We start from the raw sequence: 23,499 nt of genomic DNA, 5'->3' as shown, positions 1-23,499 counted from the left end.
CCAGTAGTAACATCCCCCCCTGGTAGTGCCCCCAGTAGTAATATCCCCCCCTGGTAGTGCCCCCAGTAGTAATACCCCCCCCCTGGTAGTGCCCCCAATATTAATCCCCCCCCTGGTAGTGCCCCCAGTAGCAATATCCCCCCCTGGTAGTGCCCCCAGTATTAATCCCCCCCCTGGTAGTGCCCCCAGTAGTAATATCCCCCCCTGGTAGTGCCCGCAGTAGTAATACCCCCCCCTGGTAGTGCCCCCAGTAGCAATATCCCCCCCTGGTAGTGCCCCCAGTAGCAATATCCCCCCCTGGTAGTGCCCCCAATATTAATCCCCCCCCTGGTAGTGCCCCCAGTAGCAATATACCCCCCTGGTAGTGCCCCCAGTAGCAATATCCCCCCCTGGTAGTGCCCCCAGTATTAACCCCCCTGGTAGTGCCCCCAGTAGCAACATCCCCCCCCTGGTAGTGCCCCCATTATTAATCCCCCCCTCTGGTAGTGCCCCCAGTAGCGATATCCCCCCCTGGTAGTAGCCCCCCCAGTAGAAAGAAATGTAAAAAACAAACAAAAAAACACTTACCTGTAACCCCGCTCCTGGTCCCGACGCTGCTACAGGCTCCGCCGCTTTGCATAATGGGAGAGACGTCGTCATGACGACGTCTCTCCCATTACCCACTGCGGGAGCCGGAAGATGGCTCCCGCAGTGGGAACAGCAGTAGCCGCTGAGAGTCTGACAGACTCTCAGCGGCTGCTGATTACACCAAACACATAGCTGCCGGCTCTGGCGGCTGTGTGTTTAGCAGTGTGTAGCGCTGACCGAACTCCGTCCGGTCAGCGCTACACACGCGGTGCAGGCTGTGTCACAGTGACACAGTCTGCACCGCGGCCCGCATGGTACGCTACTCAGCAGCGTACCATGCGGGCATGACTCGAGTATAAGCCGAAGGGGTGCTTTTTCAGCACAAAAAATGTGCTGAAAAACTCGGCTTATACTCGAGTATATACGGTAAATGTTAATAAACAAGTATTTACCCTCTATGAAAAAAAGAAAATACATAGTTACCTTTGTTTAATTTAAGAGTTTAGTCAATTAATCAGGTTATTGTTAATTGATTTACTTTTTTGCTTCTGAAGTGAATTATTTACAGGGCTCTACTTTTAGACTTTAACAAAGAAAAAAAAAAAAAAAAGTGCATTATATAAATAGAGTTGTGTGTACAGCCACTCTCCACACAGTGTGACCTTTCCTGAGAAAGGGATATTGCAGTTGTGTGCTTTTGTTGACGAAGAAGCCCACCTGTTGCACCATATTATACAAAGTATGAGGAATATGATGAGTTCTTCCATTTGGTGGAGAAAGAGTCCTTCGTGATTCTGGTGTCCAGTGAAGTAGTAAGGGATTTTGTATATTTCATAAGGGAAAGGTCTATATTGCTCAGGGTAATGTCTTGCTGAGTTCCTGAATTGCCCAGCGGTTGTCCTTGATCTTATCTCTGAGATGAGTATATTCTTGAACCAACTCCTCAAACTTTGTGCCCAGGAACTCATAAGAGGAAAGAATCTGCTTGGACGCAGTCAGCTCAGTCTTCTCGGTTTTTTCAGCGGCTTCTAGACTGGACCTGAAAAGCATCTTGGTTATACATGTGACGAGGGAGCCTAACCTACACACAACAAAGAGAGGGGTTTACCTTATGTATCGGTGCACTTCAACTTTCTCAGGGGTGTAAGTGTCTGTAAGGATCTGAAGCTCTTCCATCCTGTGCAGGACAAGGGGATGGAAGTCATAGGGAGTAACATGCCAACATACATTTGCTTAACAGTATTGCTCAATTCATACCGCAGTTTTAAAAACAGTGCGTTGCTCTTTGCCTCCAAATATTCAGCATTCATGCGATCAATGTCAGACTGTGCTTGGAGACGGAGATCAGAGGCAGCCTGTCTGAGTAAGGAAAGGCAGCGCAGCAGTACCTTAAAATACAGAGGGAATGGATGAAATTTACATTTTGAGGATATAGATTTGAGAGCTTTCCTGAAACATAAATCTAATTAGAAAATGAATCTCTCACATGGTCTCCTGTGTTTATTTTATTGGTTCCTTGTGTATATTGTTCTCTGCATCTTTTATTTTGTCCTTTAAAATACTTAAAAAATCTAACAGCATTGGAAAAGCCCTACTGCCCCTCCCATACAGGCAGTTATTAATAACATTTGGTATATAGCCTCCATGGAATAGATCACAGCCTTGCTTCGTGACAAGGTGGATAAGTTCCATGACATCTGGGGTTCCTGGTACCACTATTTTCATAGACAGATCCCTGGTAACAATTAGTTGTAGTTAGGCCTACTGCCTCCTAGTTGCTTTTATAATCTGTACCAGTGATTGCCTTTCTCAATCACCCCCCCCCTTCTTTTATGTTTCCCCCTCCCTTTCATATTGCTACTATACTTACTGTACTGTATTTAGTGGCAAACAGTTTCTAATAACAAAAAAAGAAAGATGGTTTCTCTTTTGCATTCTGCTTACAAATATATATATATATATATATATATTTTTTTTTTGTTTTGTTTTCCATTTTTCTAAATAAAGAGATTAAAAAAAAATAAAAAAATAAATAATATCTAACAGATGCTCCTGAATTTTCTGGTTTTTTCGTAGTATTTAAAACACAACAAATTGAAAAAATAAAAATAATTATACAAGAAGCTAAACTGCATTGTTCAGACTTATCAAGACTTTTCATTGCAGCTTTGTTAGCATGCTGTAGTACATCTAAGTATGCATACCCTTTCTGGAACATATTCATCTACATAGCTCTTAGCCAGTTTCCCATGCCCATGTGTGCAGGAGATTCCATCCATCTGCATTATGCAGTTAGCATTTCCATTATCAAAAAGAATAAAAATAATATATGTCCAAATCTGCCCCGGCACTCGCCAGTCCTGATGGCTGAATAGTCGCTCTGGTGCCCTCCCAAGGGGTATTGAGCCCCCACGATAGATACAGCAAACAAGCAGGCGGCACTCAGAGACTTAGACAATCCATAAATCAAGCACCCACAAAGGGCAACTTTATTGCAACATCATGCAAAGTCGACGTTTCGGGGAACGTATCCCCTTTCTCAAGACAACATAAAGTGAATGAAACAAAAATTTATAGGTAATCAACATACCTCTAAACAGGTGTGCCAGACACCCTCCCTCGTCGGAACAGCTCACCTCAGGATATGCTGATTAGCATAAATCGGAAGTGATATCATGCACCTCCGGCAGACGGAGCCATGGCAACCTGATATATACATACACACTGTGTCATATCAGACTGTGGCGCTAGCCACAAAAATATTGCGTGAACGCATAAACAAATATAGCACATATTCTGTTACATAAGCATTATTGCACATAATATAAAAACAAACATTCTATACTGAAAACATGTTGATTAAAAGCTTCAAACACCTACAAATATATCATAATAATGAAAAGATATGTGTGAAACACAGACTAATTGAAATTATGACAATAAGCCATATGGAATAATATCAATAAAAAGAAATCGTGAAGCCATAAAATATCTTATGAACCATAACAAAATAAGCATGTAAAGGCAAATGCAATTGAAAACCAATATAGACACATCATACTGCCATCTGGTGACTGGAAAAAATTATTGCACTAAACAGAGGATATCTTGAAAACCTGTGCCAGTAAAACACATATATGCATAAAGTAGACTTCCGGTTCCGGCGCTGATATGAGCGGCTGCTAGACGGAGGAGCTCCGCTACTCACCCGGCAGCACAGCTATTTCACGGCTGACATCCAGCCTCCCGACAGCCACCTTCATCGCTCACTACCCCCGAAACTCTCAGGCAACGCATTGAGTCCGTCCTTATGCCGCCAGCGCCTGGGAAACAGCAATGCCAGCGTGCAGAGCGCCGCACCCTAGATCCCAATATGGCGTCGCACACTATGAGCCAAACATCACCGGACCCAAACTCCCCTCTCATTCCTCAAGAGGCTTACCCCAAGATGATTGTAATAAGTCTGAAGACTCACAGGACTCCTCTCCCTCTCCAGCCAACACGGATGAGACACCTGTCACTTACGGCTCATTGGTGCAAGCTGTTAGGGAAGCCATGGGCCCTCTGCTACAAGCTCAGACAGCAGACATCAAAGCCCAACTATCTCAAAGAATTCTCACTACGGAACACAGACTAGGGGAAATGTTCCATGATGTGGCCAATCTCAAAAAATCAGTGGGGGAAACGGAGAAAGCAAGACACCAAATTTGGTGCAAACTAGACGACCTAGAAAACAGGTCGCGCCGCAATAACCTGCGTATTGTGGGACTTCCCGAAGAAGTCAGAGGCCCTGGGCTTTATGACTTCATACGTACCACTCTCCCCACTATGCTACACATACAGGACGTTTGTCATGACTTAGTTGTAGAGAGAGCTCACAGAATTGGGCAGCAGAAATCTGATAAGAACGCACGCCCCCGTGTTGTTCTCTTTAAATGTTTAAACTACCTTCACAAGGAGGCTATCTGGAGTGCCTCAAGAAAGCGAAGAGATATCACCTGGGAATCAAGTAAACTACTAATATTCCAAGACTACTCAGCAGAACTCTCAAAAGCACGAAAGGACTTCTCCCCTATATGCTCCCGACTGGTTAGAGATCAGAAAAAATTAGCCTTACTTTACCCTGCACGGCTTCGTTTATATAACGGTTCCTCCTTTGTCGACTTCACATCCGTCGCAGACGCAGAAGCATTTCTCCGAGAACAAGATGAAGAAACTAGGGGACTCAACCCGGATGCAACCGAATAGCATCACAATCACTGCCTCTGCCGGGTATTTTCAAAGTTCATACTGGAAACCATGAGGTCATTACCTCTTGGCTCAGGCCATGTGAGACCATACCGAGACATTCTCAGGTTGTATGATTCCTTTGAATTGTATGATTCCTTTGAATTGGTAGAGACCTATACTGAACTTTTATGTGTTTAGCTAGTCTTGCTACGAGGAGAGAGGGAAGAGAGGGGGGGGGGGGGGGAAGGAAAAAAAAAAAAAATAGGATACAATCAGAGGTAATCTAACATGTTACTCATGTGTTGGTGAGGTTCCTTATTGTTTTAGTTGCTATTTCTATATTATGGTCTATATATTAGGCATTTATCGACTAAAGCGATATTACAGAAGTCTTAATTATAGTGGCTTTATATATATTTACTAAATGCTGCCGGTTTGGTTAGGAGCTATTTTCTCTGCACTTGTTTGGAACAAGTATATTATATTTGTCCACCGGATAGTTCAATTACTAATTGTATAATTGTTGCTGAAGTTCTGTGGAGACGTTATGTTTTCACTGACTCTAGCAACCACATCTGAATTCTTGGATGTTTGCTTAAATGATTATGTCCCTGTCTTTGTCTTTGTTTTGTATTTCCCTCTTGTGTCCTCCCTCCCTCTGACCTTTATAGATATGTTTAAACCTCATGCTTTCCTGGATACTCAGGCTAAATGGCAGAATTTACGATAGGTTCATGGAATGTGGGGGGATTTAATTCCCCTCAAAAGAGGAAAAAGATCCTTCTCTATCTAAATAAGCTTAAAATCGACATTGCTCTCTTACAAGAGACTCATTTAATTCCTTCTGAGATTGACAAATTGAATACTCTTAAATGGAAAGTCTTAGCATCTGCCCCATACACATCTAAAGCCAGAGGAGTAGTGATATTGATCAAACACCATTTACAGGTGGAGCTGATATCCACGAAAGCTGACCCCGAAGGCCGATATTTGATATGTGAGGTGTTATTGGCGGGGAAAAAATTTACATTATGTAACATTTATGCACCGAATGTCTACTCAAAACCTTTTTTCCAACAACTAATTGCCCTTCTAAATCAATACCCTGCTGAATCCTTATGTATCTGTGGAGACATGAACCTGATTTCTTTAATACACCTAGACAGACAAAAGACTCCTAGTCAGTGTCGGAAGCCTCCCAAATTGGGAGTCCCAGCCTTTGCAGCCAGCTTAAACCTTTTAGATGTTTGGAGAACACTACACCCCTTGGAGAGGTCATATTCGTGCCTGTCTGCGGCACATGGCACGCTCTCCAGAATCGATTATATGCTTTTTTCCACTGCATTGTTTCCGCTTATCACAGAAGCTGAGATGGAACCAATTGGCCTCTCGGACCACGCTCTTTTGAGACTGGGGCTTCATGTGAATTGTGACAAAGGCAATTTTAGAATGTGGCGGTTTCCTTCATATCTAGTACAATCCTTAAAATTCAGGTGTAAGTTAGAAAAAGCTTGGGAAGACTATATGCAAAATAACCTTGACCACTTAGAAACTGACCCGATATTATTTTGGCAAACGTCCAAGGCGGTTATCAAGGGCGAGATTATTTCTTACCTGTCAGCACACAGGAAAAAGCTAGCGAAAGATTACTTGGCTGCCCAGCAATCCCTTACATTAGCCTTTCAAGCTTATTCCGTATGTAATAGTAATGGGAACAGACTCGCCTATTTAAAAGCCAAGTCCTGTTTTGATGGTCTCTTCATCAAAATGGAAAGTCGATTTACCTTTAAAAAAAGACCATAGATTCCATAAATTCGGAAATAAATCTGGGAAGTTACTCACTAATTTGCTTCATGGTAGTGATCCCCCTTCGGTAATCCACCCCCTACGTATGCCCGATGGTTCCACTACTACCTCAGGAATTCAGGTTATGGAGGTAATGAGATAATTTTACGAAACATTATATTCAGAAGGAAAAAATTCTACCTCTCAATGTATATCAGAAAAGTTTTGGGAATTTTTACCACTGCCACAGGTACCCACTCCATTTAATGATACTTTGGTTTCCCCGATATCTGAGGACGAGGTGAGCAAAGCAATAAAGAATATGAAAAACTATAAAGCACCAGGCCCTGATGGCTTAACCGCAGAATATTATCACACACTTTCTAAAAAGATATGTCCCATTCTTACAAAGGTACTAAATCATATTATCCGACATAACACTATGCCAAGACACTTCAACTCTGCTACCCTCAAAATTTTACCCAAACCAGGCCGAGATCTTAGTAACCCCAGTTCTTATCGCCCCATATCACTTCTCAACCTAGACTATAAAATATTAACTAAAATAATGGCGGAAAGACTGAAACATCTCCTACCTTCAATAATTCATGAGGACCAAACTGGTTTTATCACTGGTAGGCACTCTGTGGTCAATATTAGACGCGTCTTATCAGCTATTATAGCTACTAATAAACATATTGACCCCAATGATAAAATTATAATGTCACTTGATGCTGAAAAAGCATTTGATATGGTTCTCTGGCCACACCTTTACTCTGCCTTAGAGAGGTTTGGCTTCCAAAAAGAATTTATACTTCTTCTTAAAACCCTTTACACAAATCCCTCTACCCAAGTAGTCTGTGACAGATATATCTCTGCGCCGGTTTTAATTCAAAGAGGCACACGCCAAGGATGCCCATTATCCCCCTTATTATTTGCCATAGCGCTTGAACCCCTGGCAATCGCATTAAGACAATCCCCATTATACCAAGGCATCAAAGTTGGAAATGTAGATTTACGAGTCGCTCTCTTCGCTGACGATATGTTGCTATTTTTGTTGTCCCCTTCGGACTCTGTCCCACAGGTCATGGAGATTATTGAAGAATTTGGGAAACTCTCGGGCTATAAAATTAACATCGAGAAATCCGAAATCTTGGTTGTCTCTGGTGATATAACCTCAATCTCACAACCCCCCTCCATGAATAAATTTAAGATTCTAGACTCCCATATTAAATACTTAGGGGTACAAATCCCTGTTCAATTATCTAAACTATATTCTTTGAACTTCTCACCTTTGCTTCAGACGTTATATAAATTGATAGATCGTTGGATGTTACTACCCCTATCACTGCTTGGGAGACTGGCAGTAATTAAAATCATTCTTTTTCCTAAACTATCATACATGATCCAAATGCTGCCCATCTCCTTAACTCGCGCAGACAGTACCTGTATTTCTAGACTGTTTGTGAAGTTCATTTGGTCTAACAAAAAACCTAGAATAGCTCAAGCCAAATTGAAACTTACGAAAGAAAATGGAGGAGTCAACTTCCCAGACCTTTTAAGCTTTACATATACAGTACATTTCCGATACATACTAGAGTGGTTTCTATCACGCAACAATTATACTTTATATCCGTTGGACTGTGAACTATTGGCACCCTACTCCCCGGGGGCTCTTCTTCACACTCCGAAAGCACTAATTCCTCCAGAACATCTAGATAACTTAATATTTCACGACACATATTTGGCATGGTGGGCCATCAACAAACTCCTTAAGAGAAATCTTAAACATTCCAAATTTATCCCACTTTGGGGCAACCCTCAGTTTCTCCCTGGTATGGAAAATCCCATTTTTAAGAGACTGCAATTCAAGGGTATCCGGTCTACAGCAGACGTATTTGACCTGGGCGGGAACCTTTTGTCCTTTTCAGAGCTCAGGGAGTGATACGATTTTCCCCAGTCCTCTTTTTATTTATATCTACAAATAAGACATTACATACAATCATTACCGCCTCCTATGATGGTGAGTCAATCACAGGATCCCCTGATGCTACTAGTATCCCGAGTCTCAAAATCCTCCTATAAAACAAAATTCCTGTACAAGGAATTAATCTCACCAACAGATAGATCACTTTGGTCAAAAACCCTAAAATCCTGGCAAGCAGACTTCCCCTCTATAATTACTGAGAAAGACCTACTCTATAATTTTGAACCCACTATGTGCACCTTAAGTTCCTCCCTATTACAAGAAACACATCTTAAAACCTTAAACAGAGCTTATATTGCTCCTTCCCAACGTAAACACATGGTAGTCGCTGAAACAGGGGCTTGCGGTAAATGTAAACACTCAAATGCTACCTTTGTTCACTGCAAGTGGGATTGTGGTGTGATTAAGAAGTTCTGGAATAAACTAATACTGGAGCTAAATAAACTACATCTCAGTCTCACTCTAGATCCCTTGGCCCTACTATTTGCTAACTTTACTGGTTGGGAAACCACTCCTGACATTCAATCACTAACGCCTTTCCTCTCTGTAACCATTACTGCGGCTAAGAAGGTCATCTTAAATCACTGGACTACTCACTCTAAACCCACGATTCAAGAAGTAAGAGATCTATTGTTAAAACTAATGTATTTTGACAGGTATTCTACTCTTCCAAACATAGAATCGGGAGGGATAAAATTTCACCGTAAATGGGGGAGATTTGTGGAGTCTCTAGATGCTGATACTCAAACACAAATATTTAAAATATTTGAACAAACTGATTGGTTTCTCCTTAAGAAGATTTCATAAAGGAAACAGAGTTTAATCATGATAATTTGTGTTTTGTACGAAGTTGAATAAGTATGTACTTTTATCAGTCTCATCTTAATTTGTACTTCCTGAAATGTTGCTAATTGGGTAGTTTACTTTGTGAGCCTTCACTTTCATAAAATCAATAAGCTGGTTGATGTCCACTAAATGCATCCTACATTCCAGAATATCTATATACGTGTTCTAATACCTCCTTCCCCTTCCTCCCCTAATGTGTTTCCCCTATGTCTAGTGTCAATTGTCTAATGTCTGTTGTTAAATAACCCCTATTAGTTTTTTTCGTTTTACTTTTCTTTTCTTGGATAATTATAGAATGATCTTTTTCCGTAAGATCTTTCTTTTACACTACATGTACCAATTCATAGTTACTATCTCTATTTTTCATATATAAATATATGGATATTAAGTTATATATAGGTTTCATTATTCACATGGTGCCAAAACTCTTGTAACCAACTTACTCTTATCGTTATTTCTGTCAAGAGTTATTTAATAAGAAATGTTTTACGTGTTTATAACAACTAGTGTATGCTACTTTTGAAAAACTCAGATTTTGAAAAAAAAATAAAATAAATAAAAATGCATAAAGTAAGTCAAATTTGTGAAAAAATCATATTAGACTGCAAAATACAGTGAAAAAATATATATGACCACCTAATCCCATCCTAATTATAAATATAGCTCACATAGGCAGATAATGTGAAGTAAAAAAATAAATAAATTAAATTAACAGTTGAAAATAATACACCTTGAAAGAATATCACATCTGACTAAAACGACATGTGCTTACACAGACTCATAGAAAATTGATAAGGCCAAGATTCTCATTAAGCCCACGAGGGGACAATGTGTCTAATCTAAAAATCCAATACGATTCTAGCTGTAGAAGGCGCTTGGCTCTATCGCCACCTCTGATGGAGAGTGGCACATGATCTATGATCTTATAACGCAGCGTGGCTAAATTATGTCTCAAAGCACAAAAATGACGGGCCACAGGCTGCTCATTAGAACCAACGGCTAAAGCTATACGTATAGCTGAACGATGTTGGGCCATACGAATTTTAAATGTGCATTCGGTTTTCCTGATGTAATAAAGTCCGCACGGACAAATTATCACGTAGATGACAAAGCTTGAATTACATGACAGCGGCCATCTAATTTTAAAGTGTTTCCCTGTATACGGATGTGTGATGTAATCCCCTGGTATGAACAAGTGGTGCACCCTAAGCAGCGAAAGCTGCCGTTCTTGCGACTTAGAAAATGTGGCGTTTTGATTTTGGGTTTAGCAAAGCCTGTCACATCGGTCTTAACCACAATATCTTTAATGTTTCTACTTCTAGTATAACACGGCATCAACCGTAAATTTGACAAACATTTTAAATCAGGATCTGACTTGACTATCGGCCACAACTCCTTGGCTTTTTTACGAGTATGATTACTTTTGATACTAAATTCATTCACCCATGGTATGAAGCCTTTTTCTTTTTTACTGTCAGATAATGACTTAAGTATTGACAGTCTGTTTTGTGACATAGCTTTATTTTTGGCCTTTGTCAAGATATCCAATGGGTAACCCAGTGATTTAAATTTCTCAACCATGACATCAAGTTGAGCCTCAGTGGACTCTCTGTTGCTATTACATCTAACCACCCTGAGAAACAGAGTACGGTAACCCATGCACTAATGCCCTAGGGTGAAAGCTCTCGTAGTGTAGAAGAATGTTCCGATCGGTGGGCTTAGAATAAAGCGACGTCTCTAACTGAACTCCAGAAATAGTAATCAAAATATCTAAGAAACAGATCTGATGATTATCCGCTGTAATTGTCAATTTAATAGGATTTGAAGACTGATTTTGCTTGTCTATAACTTCAAAGAGAACTTGTATATCCCCCTGCCAAAACAATAAAATATCATCTATGTAGCGATAATACAATTTAATATGACTGGCTATTTCCTCATTCTCAAAGAAAAGGCATTTTTCAATAAACCACATATATGAGTTGGCAAACGACAGAGCTACTGAAGACCCCATAGCGCAGCCTGTACGTTGTCTGAACAGCTGCCCATTAAATAAAAAATTATTATATGTGAGTGTAAAACTCAACAAATTCAAATATAAATCTATATCTGGTCCCGCATACCAAACATTGGCTGTAACTAAATTTCTCACCGCAATCAAGCCCGCTTGATGCGGGATGCAAGTGTAAAGGCTTGATACGTCCAATGTAACTAGAGTCAAATCAGCTGGCACCTGGCCCCAATCAAGCAATTTCAAAAGTAACATGTTGGAATCTTTTAAGTAAGAAAAAGTGTTTTGTATACATGATTGCAAATATACGTCAAGATAAACCGCTACTGGTTCACACAGAGACCCCCGGGCAGAGAGAATAGGTCTGCCCGGTGGGTTCTGTGCGTCCTTGTGTATCTTTGGTAGTACATTAAATAATGGCACAATCGGACAAGACACCGATAATTTAGATAACAATTCATTGGATATTAACCCATCTGAAAGAGCTTGCTGTAAAATAGCATCCAATTCATTTTTATAACTCATAGAAGGATCCCATTCCAATAATTCATAGGTAGCAGAGTCACTGAGAAGGCGTGCACATTCTGCAATATATTTGTCAGTGTCCTGTATCACTATTGCACCTCCCTTGTCTGCAGCCCGCACAATTATATCCTGACCAAGTGCAAAAAGAGCTTGTCGTTCCTGTACAGAAAGATTGTGATGAAAAACATTTTTTTTGTCCTGGCTTACCAGCATCATCTAAAAGCTTGTAAAAAGTTTTTAGGGAAGCATTATTTGACGGAGGGTCGAAACGGGACTTTTTTCCCAATTTCTGCACTTTAGCAGGTAGAACATTAACCCTCTCATTAATAGATGATTTGGAGAAATGTTCTTTCAATCTCAGGGATCTGTGTAATTTATACATGTCAGTCTTCCATTTAAACGGGTTACCCTTGTTAGTAGGAACAAAAGAAAGTCCCTTGCAAAGCACCCTCTGCTCAACAGCTGAGAGAACGACCGAGGATAGATTAAAAATTACATCCTCCTGTGTTTTGGTGTCTGTTTGTTTATTTTGTCTTTTATTCTGGCCCCCTCTTCTGGTATATTTGCACCTCGGACCGTATTCCCAGTCCGAGTGTTGACCCCTAAAGGGATAATGGGGCGTTTTGGACGTGCACCAGTGGAACTTTGAGGTGCTATAATTTGGGATTGACAATCCTCAGATTCACTAGCAGATGTGCTGTTAAAACGTACTCTATAAGGACGTCTCCTGATTTGATTAGGGGGTCCTGTACGTAAAGTATTTCAGCTGTTTCCCAGCCAGCTGTAGACTCTGTGTAGAGCATAATCTGTTTGTACTTTTCTTAATTTATTTTTCTTATACTTTAATAGATCCGTTTTGTACTGTTCTACCTGCTCTCCCAACTTAGTGATCCAGTCAGTGTTTATGTCTGTGGTTAAACCTGGTAGAATTTATTTTTCCAATTTGGCTATATTGTCCCTCGTGATGTTCAGTTCTCTAGTGGATTCCTCCACTACCAGTAAAATAAGATCCATGGAACATTTATTTAATATGGAGACCCACTTTTTGCAAAAAATCATATTGTAGCGCCCAATTGTTGGAGTATTATGTACTCTAAACCCACGTGGGATTTGCTTGGAGCGGTGGTAATCTGAGAGAGTTCTTGCATGATATAAATAGTCTAATTCCCTCTTTTTTATCTTAAGTAATTCCCTAAAATTATCTGCATTGGAATCAATTGGGGCATCCAACAGAGTCGGTTCCTTATGTAAAATATGTTCCGCATCCTGGTCTGAAAAACTCATAGTTAGGGTCTCATAGTTATCGCACTGTAATAAAAATGAGGAAAAATCTTCTTCCAAGTCACTGGTAGCCATAATACATGCAAAAGCGCTTCATATAGTGCAATCAATACGTGAACCACATAGAAAAAATTGAAAAGTACGTTGGCCGAGCTAGCGCCACAGTCTGATATGACACAGTTTGTATGTATATATCAGGTTGCCATGGTTCCGTCTGCCGGAGGTGCATGATATCACTTCCGATTTATGCTAATCAGCATATCCTGAGGTGAGCTGTTCGACGGGGGAGTGTGTCTGGCACACCTGTTTAGAGGTATGTTGATTAGTGTGTTCACTACTATAAATGTTTGTTTCATTCACTTTATGTTGTCTTGAGAAAGGGGATACGTTCCCCGAAACGTCGACTTTGCATGATGTTGCCCTTTGTGGGTGCTTGATTTATGGATTGTCTAAGTCTCTGAGTGCCGCCTGCTTGTTTGCTGTATATATGTATGTATATATATATATATTTTTTTTTTAAATCTGGCTATGCTACTCTCCCAGAATGATACAAGAATGAAAAGCAACACCCTACTAAGCAGTATAGTGTAAATGTCTGCTCACAGCCCTACTGATTTGGTTAAGTACAACGGTTAGGTATTTTATTCAGTTCAGCAATTTCAAGATGTCCAATAGTGGGTTAATTGCTCTATCAATATACATCTGATGTTCCTCATGTACTCACATGAGGATACATCTCTTGCTGTTTTTCTAGTAGCGCTCCCATTTCTTGATGCTTCTCCTGCTCATTCTGCAGCCTCCTCTTCTCGTCTTCCAGTGTACTGGCCAAGCGGAGAGCTTTTGCTGCGCGGAGAACTTCACCTTCCTCATCTGAAGTATGTAGTAAAGGAAAGCAAAGTGTAACAGTTACGAAATGGAAGCTTGAGAGGGGGAAAAATGACCACTACATCTAAGATTACACAAACTGGGATTGATAGACAGGGTTCATTACTATACTAAAACTGGTGACACATTAGAAAAGGGATATATGGCCAAGCAACAGAATTCCATTGGACCCTATAAGTAAACTGGCTGATGATCACACTGGCAAACTATATTATGGCACAAAGATTGACCCACTCCCAAATATTGATAGTTGGGAACCTATACATATGGACATTTCTGTCCAGTTTGGCCTATATCAAATATTATATATATATATATACATACATACATACACACACACACAGTCAGGTGCATAAATATTGGGACATTGACAGAATTTTCATATTTTGGCCTCTATTCACCACCACAATGGCTTTGAAATGAAACAAACAAGATGAGCTTTAACTGCAGACTTTCAGATTTAATTTGAGGGTAATTACATCCAAATCAGGTGAATGGTGTAGGAATTACAACGGTTTCTATATGTGCCTCCCACTTTTTAAGGGGCCAAAAGTAATGGGACTATCAACTCAAAAGCTATTTCATGGACAGGTGTGGGCTATTCCCTCGTTATTTCATTATCAATTAAGCAGGTAAAAGGTCTGGAGTTGATTCTAGGTGTGACATTTGCGATTTGGAATCAGTTGCTGTCGACTCTCAATATGAGATCCAAAGAGCTGTCACTATCAGTGAAGCAAGCCATCATTAGGCTGAAAAATCAAAACAAACCCATCAGAGAGATAGCAAAAACATTAGGTGTGGCCAAATCAACTGTTTGGAACATTCAAGAAAGAACGCACCGGAGAGCTCAGCAACACCAAAAGACCCGGAAGACAACTGTGGTGGATGACAGAAGAATTATTTCCCTGGTGAAGAAAAACCCCTTCACAACAGTTGGCCAAATCAAGAACACTCTCCAGGAGGTAGGTGTATATGTGTCAAAGTCAACAATCAAGAGAAGACTTCACAAGAGTGAATATAGAGGGTTCACCACAAGATGTAAACCATTGGTGAGCCACAAAAACAGGAAGACCAGGTTAGAGTTTGCCAAACAACATCTAAAAAAGCCATTACAGTTCTGGCACAACATTCTATGGACAGATGAGACAAAGATCAACTTGTACCAGAGTGATGGGAAGAGAAGAGTATGGAGAAGGAAAGGAACTGCTCATGATCCAAAACATACCACCTCATCAGTGAAGCATGGTGGTGGTAGTGTCATGGCGTGGGCATGTATGGCTGCCAATGGAACTGGTTCCCTTGTATTTATTGATGATGTGACTGCTGACAAAAGCAGCAAAATTAATTCTGAAGTGTTTTGGGCAATATTATATGCTCATATTCAGTCAAATGCTTCAGAACTCATTGGACGGCGCTTCACAGTGCAGATGGACAATGACCCGAAGCATACTGCAAAAGCAACCAAAGAGTTTTTTAAGGCTAAAAAGTGGAATGTTATGCAATGGCCAAGTCAATCCCCTGACCTGAATCCGATTGAGCATGCATTTCACTTGATGAAGACAAAACTGAAGGGAAAATGCCCCAAGAACAAGCAGGAACTGAAGACATTTGCAGTAGAGGCCTGGCAGAGCATCACCAGGAATGAAACCCAGCGTCTGGTGATGTCTATGCGTTCCAGACTTCAGGCTGTAATTGCCTGCAAAGGATTTGCAACAAAGTATAAAAAAGTGAAAGTTAGATTTAGGATTGTTTAGTCTGTCCCATTAAAAAGTGTGAGGCACATATTGAAACTGTTGTAATTCCTACACCGTTCACCTGATTTGGATGTAATTACCCTCAAATTAAATCTGAAAGTCTGCAGTTAGAGCACATCTTGCTTGTTTCATTGCAAAGCCATTGTGGTGGTGAATAGAGGCCAAAATATGAAAATTCCGTCAATGTACCAATATTTATGCACCTGACTGTAATATAAATATATTAATTATATATATATATATATATATTATATATATATATATATATATATATATATATATATATATATATATATATATAACGTTCTCGCTAGGCTGTTTTAGCAGGGTGCGGCACCCTGCCCTCCTTCTGGAGGGCAAAAAGCACCCTGCCCTCACAGGCTGCGGGTGCAGTCTTCACCCGCGGGATGCAGTGTCCCGCGGGTGGAGAAATATGCGGTGACCCGGTCACCGCCGGAGTATAGACGCCGGGCGCATGCGCCCAGCATCTGTTCTCCCTGTCTGCAGCGCTTGGGGGCTGCCCGGCATGTCCGTAAGTGCCGGGCATGCCCCCAAGTATGATGAAAAAGGGGACGCGTCTTATAGACACGCCCCCTTTTATGGCCACGCCCCTTTCGCCCGCGCGCACAAAGTTGCCCTCTCTAGCTCCGGCACCCTGCCTGCCGCCGGAGCTAGAGTGAACACACATATATATATATATATATTTTTTTTTTAAATAGTGCAGCACTACTTGGGGGATTACATATACAGAATGAATGACTCCATAGAGGTTGTGTAATAGAGCTGGAGTGAAGATATTAGCAATGAAAAGGGGGGAGGGGATTTATCAAAGGACAGAGAGAGCGATGAAGTACCAACCAATCAACTCCTGTCATTTTTCAAACACAGCCTGTACAATGACAGGAGCTAATAGGTACTTTATCGCTCTACAGACTTTGAAGCATCTCTAGCTTTATTTTAAATTATTTTCTTTTCAAGGTAGCCATCTCTACAACTTATTAACTTTTCAGTATGCTTATATTGCTTGTAGTATTAATATTTCTAAGCTGCCTTTACACACTAGAGAAGAACAAATAGTGAAAGTCTTCAAGGGCTAGTAATGTATGTGGACCCACCTGTCTCCGGCTGGTGGAATGACAAAAAAGTAAAACATTTTTTTCGTAGAGCCTCTTCCAGCTGCTTATGGAGTCGGTCTTTAATCCAGAGAACATCCTAAAAAGCAAGGGAAGTAGTTATACAAGGAAGCAAAGCAATGTATTAGCACGTAATTTACAGGTAGAGTTTGTCACCATATTTGACGGAAGAAGGTCCAGAAGATCTTGCTTCTCCAACCCAAGCAGAGATACAGAACCAGACTCCGAATCAGAAGGAAGGAGGCGCGAGCATTCCGTTACCAACAAACACTGCTGCAGACCTTCCTGAAACTGCAATGAAAGAAAGTCAGGAAGCATAAACACATAAAAATACTGTACACACACATACATATACACACACCGAAATATAGAGCTAAAAATATATACCTTGTTCTCCTCATCAGTTATTGTGCCTTCCTGCTTCTTAACTTGCAAATCCAATAACATCTCCTGAATCAGCCTGTGAACAACCTCTGACCTTAGCCACACCTTCCTCTGCAGCCGTAGCTCTCGCTGTGTCTTGTATCAGAAAGAATAAGTAATGGAGATTATTAGGAACCTGTGTAGTATGGATCATTATTTAAAGGCAAAAATTTCCACACACAAACACAGAAACGTACATTATTTAAATACAGCCAGCACCTGAACAGGGAGGTGCTTTGTTTTGGCAAAGAGTAGAAGTGACAGATTAGAAAAGGTAGATAATTAGGGCACGATTGCTTCAGAGATAATTAAACAGAGGGATACTGACTGCTTCAGTCAGACCTCACCAATACTTGCTGGTTCTCTCCTAAAGGATTTATATTCATTTGGCGAAGTATGTTCCCCATTTATTCACAATGTGCTGTTGAAACGACGTTGGATGCTGGCAATAACATCCTTCATCACCCCTAAATTGTGCATTTTAATTTGCCACACCACAGGAGTGCATATTGACCCCTTAATGCGCGATGCAATTTAGCACTGCCATTTTTTTCTTTTTATTCCTTACTTTCCCCTAAAGAAATTGTATCATCTTTTTTACAGCTGAATAACTGCAGGAAAACCTGCGATTCCACCAAGCAGAAAGAGCAGTGTAGATGTATGCTGTAATGTGGATGGCGGAAGTTGCATCATTGCCATCCACTTTTTATTCAGGAAGTGCCTTGGTGGCCATTGTTCAGCATGACTGCAGCTAGTAAAAAATACACTTCTGCAGCTGCCCAGCGGCCTGTAGTGATCCGCAGACAGTTCACTTTACAAGCAGGTCAAGGAAACGTTATTGAAAGTTACTTTCAGACTTGATAACATAGAATGAATTACCTCCTCCAGCTCACGGTTTAAGCTGGCACTACCCCCACTTGGCTCTAGGATCTGACACAATTCTAGTAGAAGCTTATTGAACTGTGGATTCCTCTCCAGGTCTTCGTCCTCTAACTGGAGCATTGGGAGATGACCATTTACTAAAGACATAACAAAATACCATAATAAATTAGCGATGGATACAATTTCAGAAGCATGGGTACACAGATTATTTTCTCAAGTGATATTTGAGGTTTTAAAATGCGCAATAAAGTGCAGATATGTAATAAAAACAGGTTTTTCAAGTGTGTCAAATGGGATAATTTGACATCAATAAGTTATGTCTTTTACATATATCAATACCATGCCATACTGCACCCTAGACAGGACTAAACCAAATGATGTAAAGAGAGTTTCCCTTATAATAACTTTGAGCAAACTGCTTGTCTTGACTTTTACGGGTTAGAAATTTGGCCTTCAAAATTATATATTTTGGGGAAAAAATATGTTTCTTGTTTTATGCAAGTCTATTATTGTGCTGAAAATTAGCAAATATACAGAGACAAGAAAAAGTATGTGAACCCTTTGGATTTCTGATTAAATTGGTTAGGAGGAATTTGGGCCATTCCAATAAAAATGGTTTCACTTCAGCAATATCCATGGCATGTCTGGTGTGAACCTTTCTGCATGTCATCAGGTTGAGGTCAGGACTCTGATTGGGTCACTCCAAAAGGCAAATTTTCTTCTATTGAAGCCATTTAGTTGCAGATTTATTTCTGTGTTTTGGATCGTTGTCCTGTCCCATCACTGGACTTCTATTGTGCTTCAAACTGGCAGACAGCTTCATATTATCATGCAAAATGTTTTGTTCATTTTGGAATTCATTTGTCGGTCAATGAGAGCAAGTGAACCAGACACTGAGGCAGCAAAGCTGCCCCAAAACATGATGCTCCCTCCACCATACTATACAGCTGGGATAAGATTTTGATGCTTTGCCATTTTGTTTCCCCATACTGGCAGCTTTGACAACCCACTCCTTAGCAAATACACACCATAGTGTTGTGTTCCTTCCAAACAAGTCAACCTTTGTTTCATCTGTCCAGAGAATATTTTGCATATCAAGCTTCCTGTGAAAAGCAACTCACACTTTGAGTGTGTTTTTATAGGGTCATCAAAATACAGTATTTACCAAGCATTGGTTTTGACTTCATTTTTTTAATCCCATCAGATTCTAAGATCCTATCCTGCCCAAAACCAGCTGCGAATCCATCTAGGATCTGTGCAGGCTTCTAGATGTAAAAATTGTGAAAATAATCAAAAAAGAGTGTGAGAGCTGTTGCACTCTGACCAATCAGGGCGCAGCCCTTCCATCCCTCTGAGAGTTTCTGCAAGTGATTTCCATAGAGATATTAGGCTTTTTTGTTCCATTGGATGCCTACATGAACAGAGGGGACCAATCCCGAGTCTAAGGGAGCTTTATTTCAATAAAGGTGTTTTGCAATTAGATATGTGTGCCTTATATTTTTTTTTCAGGTTTGCTTACCAGGTGAACTACAAGTGCCAGTGGGCTTCCTCTGGCAAGGCATGCTGACACTTGTGGTCCTGGAAGCCCTAATATTTGGGCATGACAGGGTTTGCTGGGACCAGGAGGGTGGATAATATTAATACTATTTTCAATCCCACACTCACCATCCTGGTGTGTTGGGAATAGCTACTGCCACTAAGCTGGTTTTGCAGGCCCAACCCCCTGGGGAAGCCAGCCCAGGTGCCAAATCCCCTAGGTCTCGTGGAATCAGTGTGAGGGGACCCCGACATTGTGGGGATTTCCTATATGGTTCCACCAAGCCAGGATGGTCAAGCCTTGTGCTGGGGGAGGGAGGAACAGACATTCTTTGTCCCCCTGATTTTTTTCCACTATCCTGCATAGGCTTAAAGGTCTAGGGCTGGATAACAATGGAGGTGGGTCGTTTATTTGGGCAGATTTGTCATTTGAAAGCCGCCACTTAATAAACGCAATAATAATGGTAAAAACATGGATGTTCTATTGTATACTAAAGTAAAGTTTCTCTGCAGATTAACGCGACTTTAGTAAAGAGCCCCAGGTTAGCCAACTCCTGACACCAATTAACTTTATTTTATTTTTTAAGAAGTCATTAGCCTAGGGGTACTTCTTCCAACCTATACTATGGGGTCAATTCCATTAGACGCGAGGGGGGTGAGTTGCCTTTATAACGGCGAGGAAGCATCACCAAAGGCCCGCAACTCGCCCCCCTCACAGCCCGATCTTATCCTGGAATCGTGGATTTTTGTATGCAGCCCTGATACAATTCTGATTATTGGCCGTGTTTTTATTACTATATTTATATGTGCATATGAGGCTTCTAGTATAGGCTGAATATTTCTGTTACATTTTTACTTAATGTTATTAAGTGTGTTCTAAATGTATATTTTTATTGAATTTGCAGATGAATTGATACTGTGAGAAATAAATTGTTTACTTTTAACAGCTTTTGGGAATCCTTAAGGCTTAGTGTGTTTACACCTGCACAGACATTTTTCTATATTTCTGCTAATGAGGGTTTAGACAGAATCCATCACGTGTCAGATACAAGTATTCACACGGGGCAGCTTTTATCTATAAAGCGCACCTATGGCTCTGAAAGAAGTCTGTTCCTGCGATATGCTCAGTGTGAAGAGACCACATCAACAGTCTCTTCACTCCTGTGCTGGGACTCCTACACATGCACGGTTTACTGAACACACAGGCGTGGCGCCTCTACTGGTACATTTTACGAAGTTTCGCCGATGATGTCATTCCGCCAGACGAGAACTTATCCCCGTATTCAATTCCAAAGACTTTTCACCAGTTCGATAAGTCTGCGCCTTGTAACCAGTAGAAAAGATTTGCCTCTGAATGGAGGCGAAAAAAAGTGCAGAATTGGGGTTTGGGGTGTAAAGATGCAGGAACACCCCTGCAGCCATGGGACAGTCCCCCAAAGGTAAACTGCATAAAAAAAAGTTTAATAAATAATACTTTAGATCACCCCAAAATAGTACTTTCGTTTTGGGGGTGAAAAAAAAACAAAAGTTGGGGGACAAACTTAAAAACTAGCGAAATAGACTCCAGGGAGTCCGCCAAGTATGCCCCAGGTGTTTTTTTTGTTTGCTGAAGGTGCGTTTTTAAAACACTTTAGCGATTTTTAAACATGCTTGCACCCACTTTCATGTACCCCAAATTTGCTGGGACTACATTTATTTTTGCCAAAAAAAACCCTGCTAAATGCTATTCTTCACCACTTGTGCAAATACGGTAAATAGCAGCTATTGAGAGCATTCCAGCACACCAAATACCTTCAGCAGGGCTATTCGGGGGTATCCATAGTGATCCCCCATGTCAGTGCATCTTTTTGGGGGGGGGGGGTGTCTGGCAGATTTCCCCAAATCTGACAGCACTTTTCGCCTGTATGAGTTTCGCCGGGACGCGCTTTCGCGTCTTTGCTATTGAATAGGGTGAAAAGCGGGAACGATCACAATACTATTCCGGAGGCAAAACCAGTGATGACGGCAGAAAGTCCGGCAATTGAATACGGGCCTTAATAGTTGTGGGTATCCCCCAAAAACCAGTGTTTCCAGGGAATATGCCACAAATATTTAATGATAAATATGCCTCTTAATGAAGGTTGGAGTACATTTTAATAAAAGGTACTACCAAAGGGTTCACATACTATTTCTTGCCACTGTTTGTCCAAAAAGCCAGAGTACTGTATGCTGGTTGGTAACTTTTTTGTACACCAAAACCCAAGGCACGGACCAAAACACTGGTACCATGTATGTATATAAAATTTAGAAGGGATAGAGCACAGTGTAGAAGTCTCAGTTGTGTGTTAGGAAAACAAAGTTAAATACAATAGTCTTATCTATTCATAATTTTTTTTTTTTTTTAGAAACACTATACATTGGTATGAACAAGCTAACATGCATAACTGCATAAAGTCCATTCATAATAAACATGAGTAGCCTGCAAATAATAACTAGTTCAAAATGCAGTCAAAATGCCGACGGCCAGGAAACCGTCTGACTAAATCCGATGCGGGACTAAAGACAGGCGTCAAAATCCCGACACCCGTCTATATCTTGAAGCCCAACCCATTCAGACAGCAAGCCTTGCAGGCATGTCTTTGGATACAGGCATGTATGCACACCTGTATACTATGTACAGACTTGCAAGAGATTAGTAGTATCCGAAGTTTCATTTCAGGACAGAAGACAAATATGACACAAGCTTATTGGATAAATTATCCAATGACTTTAATTATAATATACGGATCTACTTATATTACTTACTAACATCAGCAGTAACTTGGAATAAGGTAGTCTGCCTTCAAAAATACTGGAGTATCAATTATTTATGAGTTATTACAAAATGGAAATAATTGAGGAAGCCAAAAGCAGATTATTATCACACTGTGATATACAAAACTCACAGCTGCCAACTTTTCATGAGAAGAGGCTCTTCAGCTAAGCCTTATAGATGTAACAGTATGATCAGCCTGTGCCCTGTCAGTTACACACTACACACATCTGCGGGCATAAAGCTAGGTAATAGGATTTGTTCTCACCATACTGCAGGCTGCGGGATGACATTGTGTGACGCCGAGCAGACTGCTGTCTCCTATACAACAATGGGGAGAGAACGTAAGAGTGACATGTACTGCGGTGCTGCCATTCCCTCCCAGCACATATGATGTAAACCTTATATAATAAAGTCGCCTTCGTCGTTAAAGCAATAATATCGCCCCAGACAGAGCAGCAGATGTCACTAAGCGGGAGTTTTTTTTAAAGTCATCATGTCACTCTCTTCCCGTGAAGTCACCTGACTGTAGTAGGCGTATCACACGAATTCATCAGCATTCTAGAGGGAGCATATAATCTAATCTTGTGTCCCTGCTACAACGAAATGTGCTGCTCTTCGGGAAAATGGCCCCTGTTTTTTTTGTTTTTGTTTTTTAGAAAGAGCTGTTGCGTTATATTATATGTGCCACCATAAAAAGGTATCCTGGTCAGGGATGCTTGATTTTTTTTTATATATTTACTATACTCTTTAGGTTGGGATGTATCATTAATACAAATGCAGCATAATCTCTAAACTGCTATTTTTCTGTGGTTTACATCAATACCCTACCCTCCAACATGACCCATCAGGTACAAAATGCT

At 40.7% G+C, this 23,499-nt stretch overlaps 1 protein-coding gene across 2 annotated transcripts; it reads right to left on the bottom strand.

Moving 5' to 3' along the window:
- Positions 1–1,051: 1,051 nt before the first annotated feature.
- HAUS4 (HAUS augmin like complex subunit 4) lies at positions 1,052–23,499 on the bottom strand. 2 transcript variants are annotated; one of them, XM_088470234.1, is made up of 10 exons: positions 23,468–23,499; positions 22,905–22,957; positions 18,307–18,446; positions 17,392–17,523; positions 17,161–17,295; positions 16,987–17,083; positions 13,957–14,102; positions 1,825–1,955; positions 1,676–1,744; positions 1,052–1,606 (listed from the first exon to the last, which is right to left on the bottom strand). In XM_088470234.1, exons 1-10 carry the CDS (start codon positions 23,482–23,484, stop codon positions 1,423–1,425), a joined length of 1,104 nt encoding a protein of 367 aa, XP_088326360.1. In that variant the 5' UTR covers positions 23,485–23,499; the 3' UTR covers positions 1,052–1,422. The 2 variants fall into 2 exon arrangements, with proteins under 2 accessions (XP_088326360.1, XP_088326359.1); XM_088470233.1 differs by lacking the exon at positions 23,468–23,499 and adding an exon at positions 23,159–23,255.

Source organism: Taudactylus pleione, unplaced genomic scaffold, assembly GCF_031769625.1.
Source record: "Taudactylus pleione unplaced genomic scaffold, aTauple2 ptg000095l, whole genome shotgun sequence".
NCBI classification, from domain to species: domain Eukaryota; kingdom Metazoa; phylum Chordata; class Amphibia; order Anura; family Myobatrachidae; genus Taudactylus; species Taudactylus pleione.
The sequence above is the reverse complement of the archived record's forward strand: the minus strand, read 5'-3'. Positions and strand labels throughout refer to the sequence as shown.

What these genes read in the sequence shown, in the direction of transcription:
- HAUS4 (XM_088470233.1), bottom strand. Translation starts at nt 23,196, where the DNA reads ATGCTGATGAATTCGTGTGATACGCCTACTACAGTCAG. An exon ending in GATACGCCTACTACAGTCAG is followed by an intron (nt 22,958 to 23,158) that starts GTGACTTCACGG and finishes ATTGTTGTATAG; the next exon opens with GAGACAGCAGTCTGCTCGGC. An exon ending in AGCAAGAGATGTATCCTCAT is followed by an intron (nt 1,956 to 13,956) that starts GTGAGTACATGA and finishes CTGTATTTTAAG; the next exon opens with GTACTGCTGCGCTGCCTTTC.